Below are 23,757 nucleotides of genomic sequence, written 5' to 3' on the forward strand. Positions count from 1 at the left end.
CTTTTTTCAGTTCACTCAGGTAGCAGATTTACCAAGATTTTTCAATTTAAAAATCAATTTGAAAACGTATCTAATCACATGAGGAACACATCAAAAGGAAAGGGATAGGTTAGATCCAACTTTTTTCTGTTATTTTTCCCTTCTGAAACTATTTTAAATAATTAATTGAATTAATTATCATAAAAATATAATACGAGAAAAACTATTTACATTCTAAATTAAATAAATTTAGGTTTGATGTTTGATTTTTCTTAATAATATAATTTTTGTCGGTTTGTAAAAAAGAATAAGGTAGATTTCTTTTTAGTAAAGTAAAATACCAATATCCTCCCCCCTTCCCCCGGCTGTCTAAACCCAAATCCCTTAAACTCGGTCTTATTTCGGTTCGCAGAGCCCAAAAACTCAATTCACAAAACCCATAAATCCAACCCGTCTATATACAATTAACATAAACCACTTCCATATATCACCCCAAATTGCAGCCAATTAATCTAAATCCACTACTCAACTTAAAATCATTTCCGCTAACCTCCAAATGATGCTCCAAACATGTCCAAGACCCTATCTCTTGAAAGCCTCTCAAATGGATTTTTTTCTTCTTTCAATATTTGTTCTTCTACTTCATGGAACAACAAAGGCATAGTCAATGAGAAGAAAGACAATCCCTCCTCTCCAGACTGGTAGAGATTTTTCTGTATAATTTTTTTATTTTTTTTAATCTAGGATATGTATATATCTTTTTACCTAGTTGGATAATGAAGTAGGTAGAGTAAAACATAGAAAACATTAGGTTATATCCCTTCGGATGCTGGAATATAACTCTTTGGTAGTAGTAAATCTTATTAGGGATGGAGTTGTTTCTTTTTATTCACTAACCACTTTATTTCATTAGACAAATTTGAGGCTATTTATGTAAGTCACATATACAGACGTAACATATACAGACGTAAGATTAATTTCCTTCATGTTTAAGTGAATTTGGCTTGTGATCAAGTCGCTAGAGTTTGGCCACCATTTCCTTCTTGATTCTATTGTATTAGCTAATTCAATTGATTTTGAATGTTATTGAATTAGTTCATACTAGTATTTTTTTTATATTCTCTGTAAAAGTTCAAACCCTCTATTAGGGATTCCAAGCGTATAACTCAGAAATAGTGAAATAAACACTACTAAAATTTATAATTTAGCATACACAATTAGATTTTAGGGTTACATTTCTTACACAATTTATTTAAATTGCCCAATAGGAATACGAGAATACCCTTGAAAAATTTAATAGAAAAGCATACGATAAAACAATCATGATTAATCTCAACTCAAAACTGGAGAAGCAGAATAGGCAATCTCCTAACTAGTTTTTTACTGTTGAGGATCCAAGTTTTGGCTGTTATAATCTGAAATGGTTAATAATAAAGGGGTCAACTATACTAACTCAGTAAGAATATCAATGTTTTACCACTGATATGAAAAATTAAAGGGTTGTAGAAAACATAAAACAACCAATGTAGCTCATTTTTAATAAAACTCGAACGCTAGTGCATTCATTATTCGTTTCACCTAAAACATTAGTAGTTTCTCAACTCACCTGTAAATTCTTAAATTTCATTTATTAAGGTAAGAATGATAATAGCAATCTATAATACGCATTTTAAAGGACATATAACAGTTAACTTTACGATATTTTCTAAAATTGGATTCCTCACCATATTCATCTCTATCATTTTACATTTCCTAACGGTGTCACTGAGGGTCTATAAGGATCCCCACTACACATGGACACGAACATTCATTCTCTAATCGAACGGTCGTTCCCATACCTCGTCCGGTAATAGGCACCAAAATACACAACCGCCTCAATACCTCATCTGGTATGAGCGTAATTAAAACAATTCTTAACCCTTTCCGGTATGGGACTTCTCAGTCTCGTACAACTAAGAATAACGTCCACGATAGGGTTTATCCTATGCATTAAGTTTGTACACTCTTTTTCAAGACATCTGGTAAGCCTCTTTCATTCAATACCGTTAATTCATGCATTTTTTTTTTATTTACTATTTAGCCTTATAAACCACGTATATCTGTATTTCAAATGACACATGAGCATAGAATTCATATTTTAACCTACATACGTGAAATAAGCATGCATTATACCGACAAAAACGTATTATACACATAATAGAATGACAAGACAACATAGATTAAGAAACCTTATCATGTTAGCTATAGAATTAAAATAAATAAATTAAAGTAAGTAGTACAATGAATAGATAAACATAATAAATGACTGAAGAAATAACTACTATAATTAAAACTCAAAATAGGCACAGACTAACCAGTTACTTGCTCCATTGGCAACCTGTACTTAATCAATTAAAGGACCGCAAATTAACTAAATGTTTTATTTATTATCAGTTTAGCTTCAATTTAACTGTAACAAGAAAAAGGGATGAGGGATTTTTACCCTGAGTCGGTGTACATAACATCGCCTTTTTCACTATGGTTCCCGATGATTTTTTAGTTCTTGAATTTCTTGGATTTTTCTATTAAGATCAAAACATACATTAAAATAGCGCAAAAATATGGAAAAAATGACCAAAAAATGACAAAATTCTCATCGGGGGTCAGGCTGGGGTTCTAGTGCAGCGGTGCCACCTGGTCTTCCTTCTCCGGCGGCTTCTCCTATCAGTCAGGCTGTTTTCGGCCACTTATCAGTGAAAATATATTTAAATCATAGTTAGGAGGTGTTTATCGGCGAAAAAAGGTGAAGAACCGAATCTTACTCGTGATTTCGACCTTTTGGTGCAGTGGAGCTCCGCCATTATTCCTCACAGTTCGTGGTTGTTTTCAGTTATTATAAATAAAAAATGTGTTAGACGGTTAATGGGCGGAGAAACAAGAATAACATATAGAAAAATTGCACTCACCTGTGCATTTTTGGTCTCCGGTGGGGCAGTGTCAGTGGCTGGGCTTCTCCTCCGGCCACCCTTCTTCTTCTTCTCCAGCGAGTGGGTGTTGGCTAAGGTTAGCATTTTGGTTAGAAGAGACGCTTAAATACCCCCCTCCCTCGATCCGAGCCATCCATTCGGGCCCGCGTGGATCTTTCTCAGCTGTTTGATCGCGTTTAGTAGGAAAATAGATTTGGGTCGTTCGATCAAAGATACGTGGGTCATCGGATCGTGCTTATATGAGAAATCAATTCGGACCGTTCATCCGTGGAAGAGTGAACACGGGTCCTTGGATTACCCGCGTGGCTCCCACATGGAGCCCGTACTAGCGTGTCCACCACGTGGCATATTCTAACTCACATACTGCTGAAGTGTCCATCTTACGTGGCCTGCATTTCTCTTTTTTTACTATTTGACCGATGCTTTCAAACTTTTCTTTCAAATACACACACCCTTTATTTATAGTTTCGCCCTGTTTTCTAAAATTATTTTTAATTTCATCCAAAATTCATATATCTCAAAAATAAATAAAATTAATTCTACACTTAATTTTTATTATTATTTTAAAAATTAAGTTACATCATTACGAGTCTAAATTCCAGTCTCTAGATGTTACAAATCTCCTCCCTTTAAAAGAATTTGGTCCCTCAAATTACTTCCCCTAGTCAAAGTATTAAGGATATCTAGCCCTGAAGTCCTATTCTAACTCCTAAGTGGCCTTGTCCTGTGAGTATTTTTTCATAGAACTTTGATAAAGGGAATTTCTATGTTGCAGAACACTCTGCTCTTTTGGTCCAAAATGCTAACTGGTACCTCCTCATAAGATAAATCTTTCTTAAGTGAAAGTGGCTTGTAAGACAAAATATGTGACGGCTCAGGGTTATACCTACATAGTATTGACATATAGACGATGTTATGGACTCTGAATAGTTCTCGAGGCAGTACTACTCTGTAGGTGGATATCCCAATTCTGTCCAGAATTTCAGATGATCCAATAAACTGGGGATTCAACTTTTTCCTCTTTCTTAACCTAGTGATGCCCTTAAAAGGGATGACCTTAAGGAACACTCGATCTCTTTTCTCAAATTTTAAATCTCTCCTTCGTGTGTCTACATAACTCTTCTTTCTACTCTGAACCGTTTGAATGTTTTTCCTAATTTTAGCAATCTTCACTATGATCTCATAGATAAGATTTGGCAAATCAATTTTCTGTCGTCCACTTCTTCCTAACAGATCGGTGACCTACAAGGTCGGTCATACAATGCCTCATATAGAGCCATACTAATTCTTGTATGATAATTGTTATTGTAGGCGAACTCTACCAAGGATAGGTGGTCATTCCAGTGCCCTTCGAAATCTAGAACACAAGCCCTGAGCATATCCTCTAGTATGCAGAAAATTCATTTTAATTGTCCATTTGTCTGGGGTGGAATATTGTACTAAGAGACAATTTCGTTCTTGTTGTTTGTTGAAGCTTTGTCTAAAACCTAGAGGTGAACTTGGGGTCCCTATCTGATACCACTATCACTAGAACTCCATGCAGTCTAACTATCTCCCGAATATAAATTATAGTTAGCTTGTCTAAGGGATCTGTTATTCTGATAACCAGGAAATGAGACGACTTAGTGAGTTGATCAACAATTACCCATATCGCATCGTGTCCTGAACGTGCCTTAGGCAATCTTGTTACAAAGTCCATTGTGATATGTTCTCATTTCTATTCTAGAATTGGCAGCAGCTGAAGTAATCCACCTGGCCGTTGATGTTCTGCCTTGACCTGTTGGCATGTAAGGCATTTGGAGACGAAATCAGCAATTTTTCTTTTAATCCCACTCCACCATAATCAGGGTTGTATGCTTTGGTACATCTTGGTGACTCCCGGGTGCCTGGTAAACTTCGAACTGTGAGTCTCTATCATCATATCTCTCTTTAACTCGCTATCATTAGGAACACATAACCTATCTTGGAACTTGAAGAAACCATCTGCAGAGACTTTGAACTTTGAATTCAAACCTTCTTCTGTATCCTTTCTGAGAGCTGCAATAGTAGAATCAGCCAGTTGAGCCTCTCTTATTCTCTGGATTAACTTAGGTTGGACTACGATGTGAGCTAGACAAGGGGCTTTTTTCGAGTCTTGGAATTGTATATGCTGTGTGGCCTTTATCATCCTGCGCTTAGAGACCATTATGTGAGCTAACATATCTGCATTTTTCCTGTTAAAGGCATCAATTACCACATTACCCTTACCTGGGTGGTACAAGATCTTACAATTATAATCTTTAAGGAGTTTTATCCAACGCCTCTTATGCATGTTGATGTCTTTTTAGGTGAATATATACTTTAGGCTCTTATAGTCCCTATAGATTTCAAATATTTCCCCTTATAAGTAATGGCGCCAGGCTTTCAAGGCATGGATAATGGCGGCAATCTTCAAGTTGTGGTATGGGGTAATTCTTTTTCTGAACTTTCAACTGCCTAGACCCATAAGTTATGACTTTTCAGTGGTGTATCAGAATGTAACTCAGTTTTTTGTAGGACGCATCACTGTATACTTTATACCCACCTGTCCCATTCGGTAAAACCAACACTGGTGTGGTAATCAGTCATTCCTTAAGTTCTGTAAAGCTCTTTTCACATTCTTCATTCTACTCAAACTTGATATTTTTCTTCATAAGTCATGTCAGGAGGGCTGCTATACTTGAGAACTCTTCTACAAACCTGCGGTAATAACCTGATATACCCAAAAAGCTTCTAATTTCCTTGACCGAGGTCAACTGCTTCCAACTCATCACTACATCAATCTTGTCGGGATTTACTGACACTCTATCTTTCGATACTATTAGGAAGGAAGCCTGCTCAAGGTAGAATCCACATTTACTCAACTTTGCATATAGTTTCTTTTTCCTGAGAACTTGTAAGACTTGAGTCAAATGTTGAGCATGTTTCTCTCTGCTCTTAGAGTAAACCACGGCATCATCAATGAAAACTATAATAAACTAATCTAAGAATGGTCTGAAGATCTTGTTCATCAAATCCATAAAGAACGCATGCACGTTAGTAAATTCGAATAACATAATAAGGAACTCATAATGCCCATATCGGGTCCTGAAGGCCGTCTTAGGAATGTTTTCTGCCTTGATCTTTACCTGATGGTATCCTAAATGCAAGTCAATCTTAGAGAAAATATGGGCACCCTGTAACTGATCAAAAAGATCATCAATCCTAGTAAGGAGGTATTTACTCTTGATTATGATCATGTTTAATTCTCTATAGTCTATACACAATCTCAAGGACCCATCACATTTTCTTGCGAACGTGACTCCGGCACCCTAAAGAGATATGTCATGTCGGATGAGCCCGTTATCATGTAACTCTTTGATCTGTTTCCTTAGTTCTCTTATTTCGACACGACTAATTCAGTATGGGGCAACCGAGATAGGTTAGGTGCCAAATGGAAGATTTATGGTGAATTCAACTTCGCGATCTAGTAGCAGTCTTGGTAGTTCATCAGGGAATACATTCGAGAAATTTTGGGCAATTGGGATATCTTGAATACAAATCTTTTCTTTAGGCTTGCCTAATGTGGAAAAGAATAGTTAAATTAAATGCATTTGATAAACAATATAGTTACCAGGTCAAAAATATCTAAGATTTTATTAATTAGTGAAAAATTATTCATTAGGAATGTTAAATACAAGTTTCTTATGATAACAGTTTACAGTAGCGTGATATGTCGCTAAGTAGTTCATTTCCAGAATTACATTAAAATCTCTCGTATCAAGTGTTATTAGATTTATGTTCAATTCCTTACCTGCTATTTCTATTATACAAGCTTTGTATATAATATTCTCTAATAATGTTTCGTTCCTAGGTATAGACACAAACAATATAAAATCAAGACTTTTAAGTAACATATTTAATTTTTTAGTAAAAGTATGTGAAACAAAATAATGCGAAACATTAATATCAATCAAAATATGTGCAAGGTACTTGCAGATAGTATATATACCATGTATCACATCTGAGTTAGTTTCAGGATCCTACTGGGTGAGTGTGTAGATGTTGTCCTAGACTACGGGTTTAGTTTAATTATGATTTCTCGGCACTCTCTCGCGTAGTGATGGGCACTCATGCATATGCGACAGGTGTTGTTGAAGCGATAGTAAGGTCGATCTTTACCACAATACTGGTAAATCTTGTCACGTCTTGCTGTCGGGGCCTAGGGAAGAGCCTGAGTTGCAGGTCTTGGTCTCTTGTTTTGCTGGTTCAGTGCAGTGGGTGATGGCCCATGATACGAAACTGAGGGCCTTGAGTTGCCCACTGCTGAGAAAAAAATATAGAGTTTTCTCTCTATTAACTGTGTTTTGGCCAATACCGTTAAATAAGTGTCAAACTCGAAGATATATAGTTGTTGTTTGATCTTAGGACCAAGATCCCATTTGAACCTTCTCATTTTCCAGACTTCATCTATCATGCTCTCAGGGGAGTATTAGCCTAACTACAGAAATTTCTGAGCATATTCTGATGCTGACAAATCTCACTGAACCAGGTGTGTAAGCTTCATTTCTTTCATATGTCGGAGATGTTCTGGAAGATACTCAACATTGAAGGCTGTTAAAAATTGTTCCCAGGTGACTAGAGTAGGTGCAGTAGCTGTTTAAGTTACGATCAATGCCCTGCCTCACCTACGAGCATGTAAGTGGCAAGATAACCATCTGTTCAAGAATTACCCCAAGGGTCGCGAAGACCTTATCTGTCTCTGCTAATCAGTACTCGGCTTCTTTAAAAGTAGATACCCCTATAAAAGTACATGGATTAAGTCTCTTATGCATCTCAATGTAGCTCAGATCCATCATAGGCGGAGTTGGGTCCTGCTGAAAAGGAACTGGATTATATTGGGGAGGTACCGGATGGCCCTATGGTAGCACTGGTTGTACCACAAGAGCACTAGATCCTCTCGGTGTTGAGGTGGCTCATACTGTGGCAATGGTGGAGGGGGATCAGACAACTCCCTTTTCTTCTCTCTGGTCTGCTGAGCAAAAATGAGTCTCTCAAATATATCGAAGAGCCAATCAACATCCACCCGAAGTGATCCCTCCTGGGCTGCTCTATTTAGCGAGAGTCTTCCTCTCATCATGTTCCTTTACCTACATATTATAACAATGGTTTGAGATTCGGGTTGCATTAAATTACTCTAACCCTATGTGTAAGAAATGGTTTCGAGGAACGCAGCTTTGATACTAACTGTAAAAGTTCAAACCTTCTATTAGGGATTCCGAATGTATAACTCAAAAATAGTGAAATAAAAAATATTGAAATTTATAATTTAGCAGTTCTAATTAGAGTTTAGGGTTACATTCCTTTCACAGTTTATTTAAAATGTCCAATAGCGCTACGTGAATGCCCTTGAAAACTTTAATTGAAAAACATAAGAGAAAATAATTATGATTAACCTCAAGTCAAAACTGAAAAAGGAGAAGAAGCAATCTCTTAACCAATTTCTTGTTGTTTAGGATCTGGATCTTGGTCGTCCTGATCTGAAATGATTAATAATAAAGCGGTTAGCTACACTAGCTCAGTAAAAATATCAATACCTTACCACTGATATAAAAAATTAAAGGGTTGTAGAAAATATAAAACAACTAATTGAGCTCATTTTTTAAAAAATAAGAACATTACTGCATTCATTATTCGTTTTACTGAAAATGTTAATATTTTCTCAACTCACCTATAAATTCTTAAATTTCATTTATTAAGGTAAGAATCAGAATAGTAATCTACAATACGCATTCTAAAGGACATATAACAATTAACCTTACACTATTTCCTAAAACTGGATTCCTCACCATATTCATCTCTATCATTTTACCTTTTTTACCGATGTCGCTGGGGTCCATAGGGATCTCCACTACACATTGACATGAACATTCATTCTATAATTAATTGGTCGTTCCCATGTCCCGTCCGGTAATGAGTGTCAAAACACACAACCACCTCAATATCCCATCTGGTAAAAGCATAATTAAAATAATTTCCAACCCCTTCCGATATTGGACTTCTTAGCCCCATACAACTGATGGTAAAGTTTATGGTAGAGTTCACCCGATGCACCAAGTCCGTACACTCTTTTCTAAGATACTCTGTAAACCTTTTTCATTCAACATTGTTAATTCACGCATATCTTTTCTTTTATTTACTATTTGGCCTTATAAACACGTATATCTGTATCCCCAATGACACATGAGTATGAAATTCATATTTTTGGGTACGTACATAAAATAAGCATGTATTATACCAATAAAAACATATTATACACACAAAAAAATGACAGGACAACATAGAATAAGAAACTTTATCACGTTAACCATATAATTGAAACAAATAAATTAAATTAACCAGTACAGTGAATATATAGGCATAATAAATGATTGAAAAAATAACTACTTCAATTAAAATTCAAAAAAGGCACAGACTAACCGTTACTTGCTCCATTGGCAACCTGTAAATAATAAATTAAAAGACCATAACTTAATAAAAATTTTCATTTATTATTAGTTTAGATTTAATTTAATCGTAACAGAGAAAAGGGGTGATGGATTCTTACACTGGGTCGAAGACTAGAACACCATCTTTTTCACTACAGTTCCCGACAATTCTCGATTCTTGAATTTCTTGAGTTTTTCTTATTAGATCGAAACTATGTCAAAATAGACCAAAAATACATGAGAAACGGCCAAAAAAGGATAAAATTCGCACCAGGGGGTCGGGTTGGGGTTCCGACACAGCGGTGCTGCAGTGCTCTGCTGCCTAGTCCTCCTTCTCTAGCGACTCCTCCTTTCAGTCAAGCTGTTTTCGGTTGATTATCAATGAAAATGTATTTAAATCATGGTTAGGAGGTGTTCATCGGTGAAAAGAGGGGAAAAACCAAAGTTAACCAGTGATTTTGGCCTTTAAGTGCAGTGGCTCAGCCAAGCCCCGTCATTCTTCTTCGCAAATCGCAATTATTTTCGGTTATTCTGCATCAAAAATGCATTAGGTGGTTAATGGGTAGAGAAACTAGAAAAATAGGAAGAAAAATCGTACTCATTGATGCATTTTGGGTCTCTAGTGTGGCAGCACCATTGACTGGACTTCTCCTCTTGTCGCCCTTCTTCTTCTTCTTCGGCAAGTGGGTGTCGGCTAGGGTTAGGGTTTCAGTTGGAAGAGACACTTAAATACCCCCATCCCTCGATCTGGGTCGTCTATCTGAGCTCGCATGGATCCTCTTCAACCGTCCAATCGTGTTTATTAAGAAAACAGATCTGGGTCGTTCGATCAAATATGTGTACGCTGTCTGATCGCGCTTATATGAGAAATCAATCTGAACCGTTCGTGCGTGCGGGAGTGAACACGGGCCATTGGATCACTGTGGCATATGGATCGCTAGCGTGACTCCCTCGTGGATTTCATGCCAGCGTGTCTGCCACGCAGTGTGTTCTAAGTCGTGGTCCTACTAACGTGGCCATTTACTAAATTTCTAGAAGAATACATTATCGTCCTATAGTACACAATGTTAAGTTTGCTTAACATGAATAATGTTGGTAAAAGGTAAAACAGAACATTGAAGGATATGGTAAGGACTATGATTAGTCATTCTACCTTATCTGAATCTTTATAGGGAGAAGTATTAAAGACTGTAGCATATATACTTAACAGAGTTCCAACTGAAGCAACTACTAAGATGTTTTATAAGCTTTGGATGGACAAGAAGCCTAGTTTAAAGCATTTATATATTTGGGGACGTCTAGCTGAAGTAACACCTTATAGGTCAAATGAAAAGAAACTAGACTTAAGAACTGTCAATTGTCATTTTGTTAGAATCTGAAGGTTGTGAATTTTATGATCTAACAACTAAATCAACTTTTGAGAAGAAAAATGTTTAGTTCTTTGAGGATGTTAAGTTTGCAGGGTGAAAAAGAGCTCGGGACCTTATCTTTGAAGAATAATACTTTGATATTCTCTCGACTGCTATTTATAATGATCAGGATCATAATTTTATACTTGACATTGCTCAAGAAATAATTATAAATCTAGAAAATGTCATAGCACCTCCCGTGCATGCTCAGGAAGTTTCAAAAAAACAAACTCCATAATATCAAGAACTAATACCATTAAAAAGATCTACTAAAGAGAGAAAAAGGGCAAGTTTAGATGATTACATTATATTCTCAAAGAATATGAAGTTGACATTGAAATTGTGGAAGATAATCCAATCAAATTTCATCAAGCCATGGAAAGTTTTAACTTTCAAAAGTGGATTGATGCCATGAATGAAGAAATCAAGTCCATAAAGGACAATAACATATGGGATATGGTCTCATTGCCTAAATATGCGAGAACTATTGCTTTCAAATAGATATTTAAGATCAAAAGATACTCAAAAGGTGATGTAGAGAGGTACAAGACACATTTTGTCACTAAGGGCTTCACATAGAAATAATGCATCGATTATAAAGAGATTTTATTTTCGGTTTCATCGAAAGACTCTTTCAGAACTATAACAGCTTTAGTGGCACATTTTGATCTTGAGTTGCATCATATGGATGTTAAGACCGTGTTTCTCAACAGTGACATTTATGAGACAATTTTTATGGTGCAACACAAAAACTTTGTTTCAGACGATGCGAAGCAAATGATTTACAAATTAAAGAAATCCATTTATAGAATAAAACAGACTTCTTATCAATGGTATCATAAATTTCATCAAGTTATCATTCCGTTCAATTTTGAGATGAATATAGTGGATGATTGTGTATACCATAAGTTCAATGGGAGTAACCATATTTTTCTAGTTTTATATGTTGATGACATTCTACTTACTAGTAATTATATAGGTTTATCGTACGAAATCAAGAGATTTCTAACAAAGAAATTTGAAATGAAAGATTTTGGAGATGCCTCTTTTGTTTTAGGGATTTAGATATTCCAAGATCGCTCTCTGGGTAGTCTTGGATTATCACAAAAGAGTTATATAAAAAAAATTCTTAAGAGATTTGACATGTAAGATTGTAAACTAGGTGACACTCTTGTGTCTTAGAGAGATAAGTTCACTCTAAGTCAATGCCCCATGAGTGACTATGAAACTAAGGAGATGCAAAAAATTCATATGCTTCAACTATATGAGTTTTTTTATAGTTCGAGTTTATATTCGTCTGAATATTATCTACATTATTGGGATGCCAGAAAGATATTTGAGTAATCTAGGAATTGATAATTGGAAAGTAGCCAAATGAGTCAAGCGGTATTTATAGAGAACGAAAGATAGTAGGAGATCAGATCATTTAGAGATCATTGGTTATTCTGATTCTAATTTTGCTAAATGCCAAGACAGTAGGAGATCTACATAGAGCTATATTTACTTGCTTGTTGAGGGAGCCATTTCTTGGAAGAGTGTTAAGTAAACACTCATAGCTTCTTGCACCATGGCAACAGACTTTATAGCATGTTATGAGGCATCTAATTATGGGATATGACTGCAAATTTTTTTCATTGGATTGCGTATTATAGATGACATTGAAAGATCACTTAAGTTATTTTGTGACAATAAATCTGCAATTATTGTATTACAATAATCATAGGAGCTTGATGAAGTCAAAGCATATATACATCAAGTATCTAGTTGTTAAAGAAAGAATTCAGAGTATACATATATCTATAGAGCACATATATCTTTTAATAAACTTTGGATATGGTTTATGTATATTTGGTTATTATATTTCAGTTATAAAGAATTTGGTTTATTTTATCTCTGAATTTTCTTAAAGTTGATCTCACTAAGATTTAAGGCATGATCAGTTGTAAATATGCATGCTCGGATAACATTGCATGTAATTTCCATGTTACACATCCATATTTGATACAGGTCATTTAGTTATATTAATATACATGACAATTGATGGATTTAGTTACAATGGATGTAGGGAGATTATTTTGATCCTATGTTGATATGATTGATGGACCGGATTATTTAGGGATGCGTTGAGATAATGATAGCATAATTTTAAGTACTTATAAAGTTTCTAATGCAAAATTATGAGGTGATATATTACCCAAGTGGGGGATTGTTAGGTTTTAATTAACCATGTAGGCTTATATGTGAAAATTATTATGCATAAAAGGTTATCAAATTAATTGAACCCGTTTAAAAGTGATATAATACGGTTAAGTTCATTTTGGACTTTAATGCATCAAATAAAGTATGGACCTTTATGTATAGAGACTAAAGTGTTATTTCTAATTTTGTGATGAATCAAATTAGGAATAATAAAAATTAAGGCTATAAAATGCGGTTATGGTCCTCAGATTACAGTTAGAATTTTTCTATACTGACATCTCATCATCAGGAATAGAGAGAGTGTGATAACTTCAAAGGAGTACGTACCAATTTGGAGTATCAACCACATGATGCGTTGTTCTCTTCCATCATGTATTCAACTATGCTTCTGATTTAGACTTAAATATCAATGATTCAATATGCGTGTTTTGGATTTATTTAGATTCAAATTTAATTTTATTCCCTACAATCTAACCATATACAACTGCTCTAGACAACACTGTTTTTTTTTTGTACTATTCATTTATTTATTTCTAATTTTTTTCATTAAAAAGTCTATAATTTAATTTCTTACATATATTTTAGATTATACAAGTAAGATCAAGTCAGATGACTAAATTTGGTTCATGAAGTAGAATGTTTAGCTAAGATAATTATGTTTGCCTATATATCCATTTTTGTATTTTCTTGACAGTACAACCCATTAAATGATTTTCGTGGAGAACAAATTTTGTGTTCTCTTATTTTAAGGTTCATTTATGATTAATTTTAGTTTAATTCTTTATGGTTTGACTTTTTTCACTTTTACATTATATAATTTTTTTGAGTAATCCATTACCTCGTAGTTTAGTCATTAAACCTACACATGAACAACGTTAGCATGAAAGAAAATTGATACGTGATTACTCGGAAAGTAACACATGATACCAAATAAATCAAAGTAACTAACTCTGACATTAATGATACTAATTAAGATTAATTCTAATAAAATATCTATATTAGATGTGAAAAACAAAAAAAAAATGAAACATAATCTCTTGGCTTTCGAAGCCAAAAAAAATTCTTCCTTTTTGCTTTTTATGTTCGTCATTCTTTGCATCCCAAAACTTTCTCCATATTTAATTGAGAATCGTAAGATACTTGCGAACACCCTTCTTTGTGTTTCTCCTTGTCTTCCAAAATCAAGATAGAGAAACTCTAATCGAGAATGACCTATTTGCCTTCCCTTTTGCATTTCATTACTTAGGATACTTTATTTCGACATGATAATTGCTTTTCAATAATATATTTTTTGTTAATTAAATTTTAGCTTTTATTTGGTTTTCCTAATTAAATTATTTCTCCATGTGTTTCCTTTGCTCAAAATATATCTTTTGCAACAAAAGCATGATATTTTAACTCACCTAATGTCACACAGTCTTAAATTGATTAGCATAATACTTCAAATCATCTAATGCATTGGATAATTCACTAAGTTTGAAAACAATATTGTATGGTTATTTTTGTTAATGTGTTAATATGGAATTAATTATTTCACAATTTTTATACTTGTTTGTTGTTTTAAAATATGTAACAGATGTCAAAATTATATGATATCCATCTACATCACGGTAAACAATCTATTTTCAAGCCAAATCTTAGATATATTGGAGGAAAAACTAATGTGTTTGATCGTTGTGATGAAGATTACTTAATGTTTTTTACATTTCAAGATATGTTTGAATCTTTTGGTGATTTCAAAGGATGTGGAGCTATTTATTTCATCTCACTTAATTTAAGCTCTGAATTAAGATTAACTGAAATAGGTTTAGATAATGATGTTTAATTCATAAAAAGCTTGTTATAGGGAATATCATTGAGCTATATTTACCAACAGATCTTACACCTATATATTTAGTGCATGGTGACGATGATAAAGGAACAAGATATACTATTGAGAATGTAAAAAATAATTAACTACAAAACTGACGGTAATAACTACCGATTACAATAAAAAAATGTATATTCTTAACACATTTAATTTATAAAAAAATAATATTCTTTAAAGCTGAGAGATCAAGCTTTTAAAATGCTACAATTTTTTAAAAAAATTATTGTAATTTTTTAAATCAAATATGAATAAAATTGAACTCTATAGTTGTGATTGTATTACAAAAATTCTGAAACTCCCATATAAAATAAAATAACGTTTACCCCAAGTAATTTAAACAATTATAATGAAAGAGAAGTATAATCTTTTTCATGAGTATAATCTTTTTCATGAGAGTAAGCATACAAAGTTTTTATTTCATCATTGATCATAAAAAGAATCAACTACTCAGAAGTTTTGCATATTCTAATTTTAGGTAATATATATATATATATAGTAGCATTATAGTCATATGGGATGTAGAAAACTAATCACACTTTTATACCGAAGCTCGTGACTCAAAATAAGCTATAGGTACAAGTTCAAGAGGTATCTTTTTAGACAAAGTAATACCTCCTTTTTCGTCTAAGTTAATATCATGGTTCTCCATGCCTTTTGGTGCCTCCCAATTGAAGCAATACAAGAGATTGGCAAGTGCAAGCTCCACAGCTGCTAGCCCCATATTAATTCCTGGACAAATTCTTCGACCAGATCCAAATGGAAGAAACTCAAAATGTTGTCCTCTAAAATCAATAGAGTTTTCTATAAATCTTTCTGGAAAGAACTCTTCAGGCTTGTCCCAATAGCTGGGATCTCTTGCAATTCCCCAAGCATTAATAATTATCAAGTCTTTAGGGAAGATGTCATACTCATTCATCTTAAAATGAGACATGACTTCTCTTACAACCAACAGAGGAGCGACAGGGTGAAGTCTTAGAGTCTCTTTTATTAGTAACTTGAGATATTGAAGTTGATATAAATCATCTTCTGTGACTCTTTCTCTATTTCTAACACAATTTCTGATTTCATCTTGTGCGATCTTCATCACTCTTGGATTACGAATAAGTTCTGCCATTGCCCATATCACAATATTTGAACTAGTATCTATTCCACCAAAGAATATGTTCTGTTACACAAATATAAAAAACATGTAAATTAGTTAAATGTGCAAAAATTAAGTTATCTCACAAAAAATCAATATTGATATAACCATTTATGCAAAAGTAGCATGCATGATAAATAAAAGTGCAAACTTGAATAAACATACCATGAGCAATCCCTTTATATGGTTACGTTGGACGAATGATCCTGTTGAGCGATCTTGATTATCTACGTCTAATTCTAACATCACATCAATAATGTCTTTACTTTGTTGGTTGTTTCTCTCAAGCTCAAGATGGACATTAATGGCGTTTTCGAAGATGGTGTCCATTTCATGAAAGACTCTTTCAAGCTTTGCGTGATTGCCGTTTATCCTATCTATAATCCAACCCATATATGGTATACAATCTTCTGCACTAAATTCACCTAACACAGTGGAAATATCATGAAGCAGGCAGTGAAAGTTACCTTCGTCAAGGTTACTGCCACGAAAGTTATAGCCCAAAGCTATTCTAAATAATATGCTGGCACTATAAGCAAACACTTGATATGTGAGATTAACTGGATTCGAAGAAGATGCTGCTTGGGATATGGCATCTAAAAGAAGAGAGACTTCATCTTCTCTAATAAATCTAAATGACTGCACTCTTTTAATGCTAAAAACCTCAAGAATAGCTAATTTTTTTATATCTCTCCAGTAATCTGAATATGGAGAAAATGAGATGTCAAGAAAATTGTAGGAGAGCCTCTTAGTGTTAATAAATTTATGTTTACTGCAAGTTTGAATATCATGAATTTTAAGAACATCTTTTGCAGTTTCAGCAGAGGAGACTACGAAAGTGAATAGAGAGCCAATTTTGAAAGACATGATAGGGCCATATTTGGTGGAAAGATCCCACAAAGATCGATGAGGCAAGTCACCAAATTGGTGTAAGTTTCCTATTATTGGAAGTTTAGGAGGGCCTGGTGGTACCTTCCTATTTTGTGGCTTTCTTAAGAAGATGATGAGCACGAGAGCAAGGAGGAGAAGAGGAAACCATAAAGATTCCATAGCTACTATAATTTTTTATCTATGACCATAGCCCCTTTTTATTTCCGTTCTTCTAATAAAATATAGATAGCGAGTATAAAGGGATAATAGATTTTTATAACTATTAGAGGTCTATATTTATTGAGATATCTCTCGCAAGTTGTATCAAGTTATAAATTTTATGGAGTGTATATATATATATATATATATATATCCATGTTCTCTTTTCCAACCTCACATGCATAACAATATCTTAAAAGATTAATTTGAAAACGTCTCTAATTAGTTTTGAAATATGAAATAGAGAACCATAAATTAGATCCATCTTTCTATTTTCTTTTCCTCTTGAAATCTCTTTGTTTACATTACATCCTAAACCTTCTTATTTTGATTTACATCCAAACTACAATCTTGGCCTTGTTTATAATTAATTACAAATAATGGTCTTTATAATATATATTACCAATTTTGCCATAAGAAATGCTCTGCTCTAACACATTCAGTTCAGAAGAAAATAATATTCTAGAAGGCTGTGCGTATCAAGCTTTTAAAAACGTACTCTTTTAAGAAGCTATGATAATTATTCTAAATAGAAATATGAATAAATTTTAAAACTACGAAACTTCTTGTAATAGTACCTTAAATAAGCAATTGAGTTGAGGTCATAAAGACTTACTATAATAAAAAATATATATAAAATAGCCTTCCTTATAATATGTATATATATATTTATAAAAGACGGAGAGTGTCAGTTTTCTTATTTTTTAAAATAAAACATAGAAATAATATATTAATATTAATTATAAATATATATTATATAAAAATAAAATATTAAATATTATGCAAATATGTGTATACTATGTAATTTTTAAATATAAAAACAATTTTGATAGATATATAATAACTATTCGTTTAAAATTGTTACACATAAAAATATAATAAATTAATTTATACATTATATAATTAATTTTAAAACTATAATTCTTGCGTAATACAAAATAAAAATCTAATATACTTTATATGATAAATAATATATACATATATATAAAAGTGACAATATGTTTGCTGTTGTAATAAAATTCTCCACAAAATGACAAAGTACATTTAGAAAACCTAAAAAAAAAGACAAAAAATATTCGAAAAGTAGATGATGTTGAAGTGTTGTCCACAAAAAATAATATTATATTAAATATTTTATTCTTTTAATATCCACTTCTATGGACCACAGAGTGCATGTGGACATCGTCTCATTTTAATGTTAGCAGCAGGCTATGGTAAATAAAAAAACTAAAATTCGCATATACATATATATATATATATGTTAACTAATCCAACTAAAAGTTATTAATCATTTGATAACCTAAATAATCATTTAATATTTAGTCATTATATAAATTTTATTATGATATTTATTATCTCGTACTTTATTCATATTATAAATTTTTTATTATATTTTAAAATATAATTTTATGATCACTGTGAATTGCTGTTATAATTATCTTATTTTTGTTTTTTTATTATATTCTAATTTTAGATTTTTATCATTTGTATACAAATACTATATAAATATTAATAAAAGTTGTCATATTTGCACTTTACATTAGAAAAAACAGTTTCTAGGATCTATTATAGAAGTAAGAGTTAGAAACATGTCACTTGTTAATTTTATTTTTCGAATTTTTGAAATAATTTTTAAATATAGAAATAAAATTTATGTTATAATATCATAACACAGTTATATATTTAATTTTTAAACTAAACAGTAAATTTTATTTACATTGACTACAAATGCACTAAATGACAATTTTTATAGTCATCTAAAATTAATTAATATAATTTATAAAATGATGTTAATTAAAGATTTTAAATTAAGATTTCTATTACAATTAGCTGAAAATATTGATAAAGTTATAACTCATAAATAGCACGAAATAAACATCTAATTTAGTAAAAAAAGTAGGAAAATTTGAGACTCTTATACAAAATGTAACGTCCCAGGAAATATTAAAATGAAATGAGTATTTAAATATATCAAATGCGGAAGCGAGATCAAAATTTCAGTTAACATCCCTTACACGAAAAACCAAAAACGTACTTAAAATATAAAAGATTAAACTAACTAAGAGAGAAACTCGAAAATAAAACTATGAGTATGACTACAGAGTCTCTAGGCATCCCCTTCGTCGTCCTCCTGCGGAACGGGCTCGGGAACCATGTCTTCCTGATCTGAAATGGTTAAATAAGGAGTGAGCTACACTAGCCCAGTAAGAACATCACGATATCTCACCGTCACGGAGGTAAAGGTGGGTAGAAAAACACAAAAAGACCAATGGAGCATAATTTACAATAAACTCGTTTATTAACATGAAAACCTTTACCATCCACTTACCTCGGTGGAATTTATGAAAACAATATAAGAAAAATAATAACATTATCATAATCATGAAATAATATAAGCTGTAAAACATAGCACTTATCACGCCTTTTGTAATTCAATCATTATACAACATATCCTTTTCTCATTTACCAGCCTACTAGTATCCATGGGGGTCCCTAGGGGTCCCGCTACCCGTTAACCTTTAACATTCATAATCAGTTTCCAGGGCCGTCCCCATACCCCGTCCGGTATGGGCGCCAAAACCATAAACCTCAATACCCCGTCCGGTATGAGGGTGAAACGGGTCGTCCCCATACCCCGTCCGGTATGGGCGCCAAAACCATAAGATCTCCATACCCCGTCCGGCATGTGAGACCACAATCCCGGTAGGGTTCCCTACGGACCCGGTCCGTCCACCATCTCCCAGGATATCTAGTCAGGCTGACCCCATCATACAATTATCAGTCTACACAATGTTTCATTTCCCTTTTCCTCAATAAGCATCATCAATTCACATTTAAACAAGCAAATCGTAATTCATGCCGGACATACAACATACAGTATCAGTTCTTCAGTCATTCAACCCATAATTAATAAAACAGTAATATATGCATTCGAAACTATAAAATGAACACATCAAACCCCATAATGCATTTAAAGCTGTAAAACAGTGTAAAACAGGCCAAATAACAGTAAATCATCAATCACACTAGACTCGGGCTCCATTAGCAACCTTAAGCAATTTCACACATTCGTTAATTCAAGAAATACCGTTTTATCATTTTGAACTTTAATACCGTGATAGGAAATAGGGTGAGGGGTCCTTACTTGTTTTCGGGATCCGAATACGATTCACAGTGCGCCTGCAGGCCGTCCCTAATTTTCCCTGAATTTTTCCCGGGGAACTGAAACACACTAACAGTACCTGCACGTGTTCCAAAAAAAATCCAAATTAGGCCCAGGGCCCTTTTCGGACCAAATCGCAACTCCGGCACGGCGGCTCCGCCGTGCTCCGGCGATGGCGCCGCCGCTGGCGGCGGCGAGTCGCCTCGGGTTGGCTGTTTTCGGCCGTTTTCGGCCGAATTCGGCCACACTCGCATTGGTCCTTGTCAGAAAACAACCCTAGGGCCCTCGGGGGGCCAAAAATCACGGAAAAAAAAGCGGAGCTTACCGGCGGCGGCGCTCTCGGGTACGGCGGTTCTCCGGCGAGGTTCGTGTTTTGGTGATTCGGTTTCGGTCAACCTGTAGAGAAAAGAATGGTGATCACGGTGATATAAAAATTGCATCGAACGGAGGCCGGGAAGGACCTCGTCGGAGGCAAAAACCGAGAGGGGCGCGGCGGCGCCGCTGGGTTTCGGCCGCGTATTCCGGCCGTTTGGCCGGGATTTCGGCCTCAATTTGGCCATAGGAGGAATCAGCGGAGAAAAACGAGTCGGGAGTATGAAATTTACCTCGATCGGCGGTCGGAAATTTCCCCGATGCGGCGGCGGGTGGCGGCGGTCGGCCTCTGGTTCGTCTTCTCCGGCGAGCGGCGGGCGGCTAGGGTTTGTGGTCTTGTGTGGGGGTTCTATTTATAACCCCTTGCCTTTTGATCACAGCCGTTCATTTCGTTTTAATCTGGGCCGTTCGTTTTTGATTGAATCTGGGCCGTCCGTGCGATTGAATCTGGGCCGTCCGATCGCACGATTGATCTGGGCCGTCGGATCGCACCCACGCGGATCGCCAACGTGGCTCCTTTCGGAGTGACGCGGTCTTGCCACGTGGCAGGCCCCGGTTGGCCGGGACTGCTGACCGGGCCTGCTGACGTGGCTGCTGACGTGGCCCCCCCCCCCTTTTTTTTTTTTTTTTTTTTCCTCCTTTCCCGGTGCTACACAAAATAGAATAAAGTTTACACCCCCCCCCCCCCCCGGGCGGTAAAAACCCAATTTATTAAACTTACTTTAATTTCGGTTTGCAGAGCCCAAAAAACTCAATTCATAAAACCCATAAATCAACCCCATCTATATACAATTAACATAAACCACTTCCATATATCACCGAAACCCATTGAACTTAGCCCAAAATGTCCAATACCAATCTACTTGGATGCAGCTGAGGGATCGTTCTACTATTACTACTGACTTCATACACAAATATCCTTCTACTATTTACATCTGGAAGCCAAGAAGAAGCAAAAGATGATGATGAAGAGTGCTCGCAAATATGCTATGATTCTCAATCAAATGTGGAAGAAGTTTGGAAAAAATGGAGAACGATATAGAAAAAAAGCTAGAAGGAAGAATTCGACAGCTTTGATTCTCGATTATGTTCTTTTTAGATTAACTTAAACAATTTTTTTAAAAAAAATTTAATTACGGACAATCTTAACTAGTGTCACTAATGTCAAAATTCATTAATTTAATTTTTCTTATGCCGTGTGTCAGCTTATTGAGTGGTCACACAATAAAATTTTCTTTCCTGTTAACAACTTACATGTTATGTCTAACAACTAAATTATGAGGTAGTAGATTGCAAAGAAAAAAAACACAATGTGTTAAAGTGAAATAAGTTAAACTACAAGAAGTTAAATTGAAATTAGCTCAAAAATTTTATTATCATTATCTACACATCTTGAAAAATTAATGAAATATATGTATGTTTATTGAAAAAAATTAAATGATAAAAGAAATAATAACATAATTAAAGAAAAGAGCAATTGAAGCGTATAGAAAAAATTGGCAAGTGCAAGTTCTATAGCTACTATCCATGTATTCATGTCTTCAAAAATTCTTCCACCAGATCCAAAGAGAAAGAAACTCAAAATGTTATCCTAAAATCAACAATTTTTTTTGTAAATCTTTTTGGAAAGAAATATTTAATTTTATCGCAATAGTTGAGATCTCTTGTAATTCTCCAAGTATTATCAATTATCAAGTCTTTGGATAAAACATAATACTTATTTATCTTATATTTGATACATGACTTCTCATACTACCAACAAAGAACCCACATTATGAATTCTTAGAGTATCTTTTATTACCAACTTGAGATATTGAATCTAGTCTAAATTGTCTTATTTGACTTTTTCTTTCTTTTCTTTACAATTTCTAACTTCATCTTGTGTGATCTTCATCATTATAGATAACGAATAAGTTTTGTCGTTGCTCAGACCAGAGTATTTATACTAGTATCTATTATACCAAAGAAGATGTTTTACTAAATAAACATCATAAATATATAAATTGATTGATAATGTAAAAAATAGATTATTTCACAAAAGATCAACATTGATAAAACTTCTCATATAGAAGTAGCCAATATGATAAAAAAAAAAAGTATAATACTTGAATTGGTAGCATACCAAGAGCAGTTCCTTAATATGATCACTTTGGACGGATAATTTATTTGAGAGATCTTGTTTATCCCATCTAATTCTAGCATCACATCTATAGTTTTTTTTTTTTAATATATTGATTTTTTTCTCTTAGGATCAAGATGAACATTAATGATTTTTTTTTAAAGATGGTGTCACTTTTTAAATTTTGTACGATGATTGTTAATCCTGTGTAGATCGAACCTATATATGGTATCCAATTTTCTACAGCGAACTCACGCAATACACTAGAAATATCATAAAATGAGCTATGAAAACTACCTTTATCATAGTTACTGCCATAAAAGTTATCACCAATAGCTATCCTGAATATTATGCTTGCACTATAAGTAAATATTTTGTGTGTGAGATTGATTGGATTCACAGATACTTGGGAGATGATATTCAAAAGAAGAGCAACTTTGTCTTCCCTAATCAATCAAGATCCTTACACTTTTTTCATGCTAAAAACCTCACATAGAGAATAGTTAGTTTTCTTAGTTCTCTTTAATAATGTAAATAAAAACGAGAAGCTAATGTCTAAGAAATTACAACCTCTCGTCTCCACTCCACATTGCTTTGCATCCAAACTACAATTTTAGCCCTTTTTTGAATTTTTTTTAATAATTAATTACAAAAAAAATGGTATTAGTAGTAATTTGATCAATTACAATAAAAAATGATATATTCTTAGCACATTTAATTTATAGGAAAATAATATTTTGTAAGCTTGAGTGGATCAAACTTTTAAGATCTTATAATTCTTTTAAAAAATTATTATATTTTTTTATTAAGTAAAAACATAAATAAGATTTGATTAATATAATTCTAATTGTAATACTATTTTAGATAATTACTTGAGTTGAATATCATAATCTCAAGTATGCTTGTAGTAGTGTTTCATATTTCGTAATAACTAATAGTTGCGGACATCTATAAAAGAATAAGGT

At 33.8% G+C, this 23,757-nt stretch overlaps 2 protein-coding genes across 2 annotated transcripts; both read right to left on the reverse strand.

The window, feature by feature from the left end:
- Positions 1-4,788: 4,788 nt before the first annotated feature.
- On the reverse strand, positions 4,789-8,082 carry LOC148252767 (uncharacterized). The gene is made up of 4 exons (XM_088210368.1): positions 7,925-8,082; positions 7,448-7,532; positions 5,664-5,797; positions 4,789-5,158 (listed from the first exon to the last, which is right to left on the reverse strand). The coding sequence occupies exons 1-4, from the start codon at positions 8,080-8,082 to the stop codon at positions 4,789-4,791; spliced, it is 747 nt and encodes a 248-aa protein (XP_088066494.1).
- Positions 8,083-15,425: 7,343 nt separating this feature from the next.
- LOC110817177 (cytochrome P450 71B34-like) lies at positions 15,426-17,193 on the reverse strand. Its single transcript, XM_022045606.2, has 2 exons — positions 16,215-17,193; positions 15,426-16,073 (listed from the first exon to the last, which is right to left on the reverse strand). Exons 1-2 carry the CDS (start codon positions 17,097-17,099, stop codon positions 15,447-15,449), a joined length of 1,512 nt encoding a protein of 503 aa, XP_021901298.2. The 5' UTR covers positions 17,100-17,193; the 3' UTR covers positions 15,426-15,446.
- Between the last annotated feature and the right edge of the window lie 6,564 nt (positions 17,194-23,757).

This window comes from Carica papaya, chromosome 8 (assembly GCF_054855325.1).
Source record: "Carica papaya isolate Zhongbai chromosome 8, ASM5485532v1, whole genome shotgun sequence".
Lineage (NCBI taxonomy): Eukaryota > Viridiplantae > Streptophyta > Magnoliopsida > Brassicales > Caricaceae > Carica > Carica papaya.

Coding starts and splice junctions, on each gene's coding strand:
- LOC148252767 (XM_088210368.1), bottom strand. CDS start 8,082: ATGATGAGAGGAAGACTCTCGCTAAATAGAGCAGCCCAGGAGGGATCA. Junction 5,798..7,447: donor GAATATGCTCAGAAATTTCT/GTAGTTAGGCTA, acceptor TACCTTGAGCAG/GCTTCCTTCCTAATAGTATC. Junction 5,159..5,663: donor ATATCAGGTTATTACCGCAG/GTTTGTAGAAGA, acceptor TGCCTTTAACAG/GAAAAATGCAGATATGTTAG.
- LOC110817177 (XM_022045606.2), bottom strand. CDS start 17,099: ATGGAATCTTTATGGTTTCCTCTTCTCCTCCTTGCTCTCGTGCTCATC. Junction 16,074..16,214: donor ATATAAAGGGATTGCTCATG/GTATGTTTATTC, acceptor TTTGTGTAACAG/AACATATTCTTTGGTGGAAT.